Source organism: Condylura cristata, unplaced genomic scaffold (assembly GCF_000260355.1).
Source record: "Condylura cristata isolate star-nosed mole 26May11 unplaced genomic scaffold, ConCri1.0 scaffold00039, whole genome shotgun sequence".
In the NCBI taxonomy this organism is placed as follows: Eukaryota; Metazoa; Chordata; class Mammalia; order Eulipotyphla; family Talpidae; genus Condylura; species Condylura cristata.
In genome coordinates this window covers 5,955,574-5,958,071 of record NW_004567140.1, presented here as the reverse complement: position 1 = coordinate 5,958,071, position 2,498 = coordinate 5,955,574, and the positions used below count along the sequence as shown (strand labels likewise).

Below are 2,498 nucleotides of genomic sequence, written 5' to 3'. Positions count from 1 at the left end.
AATCTTTAAAAAAAAAAATAGATGTCACCTGAGGCTCCCGTCCTCTAAAGACTCGACTGGGGCTGAGGACTCCAAGATGGCGCACTCACATGTCTGTCTGCAGGGCATCTCCCCACTTGGGTCACTCCACCGGGCTGACTGAGCAGGCTCAGAACATGGCACATGCCCCATGAGGAAGTGATCCAAGAGAGAGCAGGAGGAGGCCGTGATTTCCTTCAGCCTAGTCACTCTGCTCTGTCCTCATCATTAGAAGCGAGCCCCAGCCCAGCCCTCACGGGGTCCTTTGGCCGTCTGGGCTACACAGAAATCCTTGTGTTCGTGGCCCCATTTCAGTGGAAGATCAACTTTGAAACCTTCATACTCACCTGTAAGTTTTCTCCTGACGGTAAGTACGTGGTCTCAGGCCTGGACGTGGACCGTGGCATCTGTATCACAGACGTGGAAAACAGCAGCACCGTAACCCACATCAAAGGTGAGCACCTTGCTCCGGCCCCCAACAGCTGCCCCCACTCCGCTGACAGCGGTGCTCAGCTGCGTCCCCCGGTGCATGGACAGGCCCTCGGCCTGAGATGGCGTGCTCCACGTGTCATCACAGACACAGCATTGATAGGCGCAGAGGTTAGGACCAAGAACAGGCCTCATCCACTCAGGCCTTCCTGTTCAGTCTCAGGCTGGAACAAATAAGTGTTCTCCTCCAACCTCACGTGGACATTTCAAGCCCAATCTTTTACCGCGTGGAGGCTCCGTCTTCTTAACATTTTTCGATCTCCATTTTTTTTAAGATTTATTTGTGCGTATAAGCACTGGGGTATAGACCAGAGATGTGGAGGTGGTGAGGAGGGGCATGAGAGGATTCACCGGAGACAGAGTGGGGAGCAGAACAGGCAGATCTACTGAAACATACTGTTGAGGGGGGCGGCGGGTGGGTCAGGAGAGGTCTGCTGCGCTATGTGGGTCAGCCCCCTGGCTGGGGATCGAACTCTGCTGCAGTGGCTGCAGGCAGCTTCATAGTGCTGCACTTTAACCCTTTGTGCCATCTGTTTTTAAATGATCAAGTAGCAGTTATGATTATTAATAGTGCCTATAGGGTGTTCCAGTATTTGACATAGACTGATGATTAGCAGTGTTATTATTATTACTGTTACTGATATCCCCGTCATTCTGTGGGTCCCTGCCTGCCCTGGCGTATCCCCTTAACACACTGGGGACCCCTGTTGTGGCAAAATGGATTTGGTTGTGCCCCTGTTTGAAACCTAGCATGGCACAGGCACTTGGGAAATGTTTGCAAATGACTAGTCCCTTGTGCAGACCAGAATTGGGTTCAGTGCTGGGAGAAGCAAGGGGCTCTGGGCCAGCTGAGGAGCACGACTGACGAGCCACGCTCCCCACACCTCAGGTCATCACCAGAAGTCACTCACTGCATGCTGCTTTGATCCCGACAGCCAGAGGGTGGCCTCCGTGTCCTTGGACAGGAGTGTCAAGATCTGGGATGTCATGTCTCAGGCCACGGTGCTCACCATCACCAAGTGAGGAGGGGTCCGGGGGTCCTGGGAGATGGGGTGACCTCTTGCCACAGGGAGGTGGGTGGGAGCCCATGACACACTTTCCTGAGCATAGAACTGACATATAGGCCAGAGGGTGAGAGGAGTCACCAGAGACAAGAGTGGGGAGAAGAATAGGCAGACTGACTGAAACACACTGCTGAGGGGAGCAGCAGGGAGACAGGAGAGGTCTGCTGCGCCCTGTGGGTCACCCCTGGCCGGGGATCGAACTCAAGTTGCAGTAGCTGCGGACAGCTTCGTGGCCCTTTGCTTTAACCTGTTGAGCCACTAGCTCAGGCCCTCACTGGCAAATGATTTCTAACAGATGGGTCACAGGACGTACTTTGAGAACCACAAAAAAAGAAAAAGCAGCAAGATTCTGACAGTTTTTTTTTTCTTTTCAAAAAAAAAAAGGAAACCTGTCAAAACTGAGAGTGTGTGGCCTAAAACTGTCCTAATTAAACACATATCACAATGTACATAGTGATACTGAAGACAGATGAGAGAAAGAAGGAAAACGAGAGAGAATAGTTGGGGAGAGAAGTTGGGGAGCCTGAGAGAGGCGTGGGGAGACCGGAGGGCCGAGGCTCATGTCCTGACGGGGAAGGCGGTGGGCGCCTGCAGGAGAGGCCCACTTCCCGCATGGACCCAGCTCAGCTCCTGGAAGACTGTCCGTGAACCGTCACTGGCGGCTTCCAGCTGCTCAGGCAGCTCTGAGAAGTCCTGTGGTTCTCAATGGTGGCGCTTTTGTCCCTTGCTGGATAGAGTCTGGAGACATTTTTGGTGGTGACAGCTGGGTGTGGGGACTGTTGTCATCTCAGTAGAGCCCCCGGGTAGCACAGCCCGAGGACAGGGAATCACCCAGCACAAGCTGCGGGGCTGCTGGAAGGGAGTGACAGAGCAGCGAGCAGGAGCAGAGCTCAAGGGGTGACGCTGTTTAGGCCTCGGGGTCACGCC

The 2,498-nt window shown here is 54.0% G+C and overlaps 1 protein-coding gene across 1 annotated transcript in view; it reads left to right on the top strand.

Annotated features, from left to right (window-relative positions):
* Window positions 1-2,498, top strand: part of WDR88 (WD repeat domain 88) — a gene marked incomplete at its 5' end in the record, with an annotated part of 15,597 nt that overhangs the window by 4,491 nt on the left and 8,608 nt on the right. The window contains 2 exon segments of the mRNA XM_012733170.1: window positions 334-472; window positions 1,397-1,526. Of these exon segments, the coding sequence (XP_012588624.1) occupies window positions 334-472; window positions 1,397-1,526 (269 nt within the window).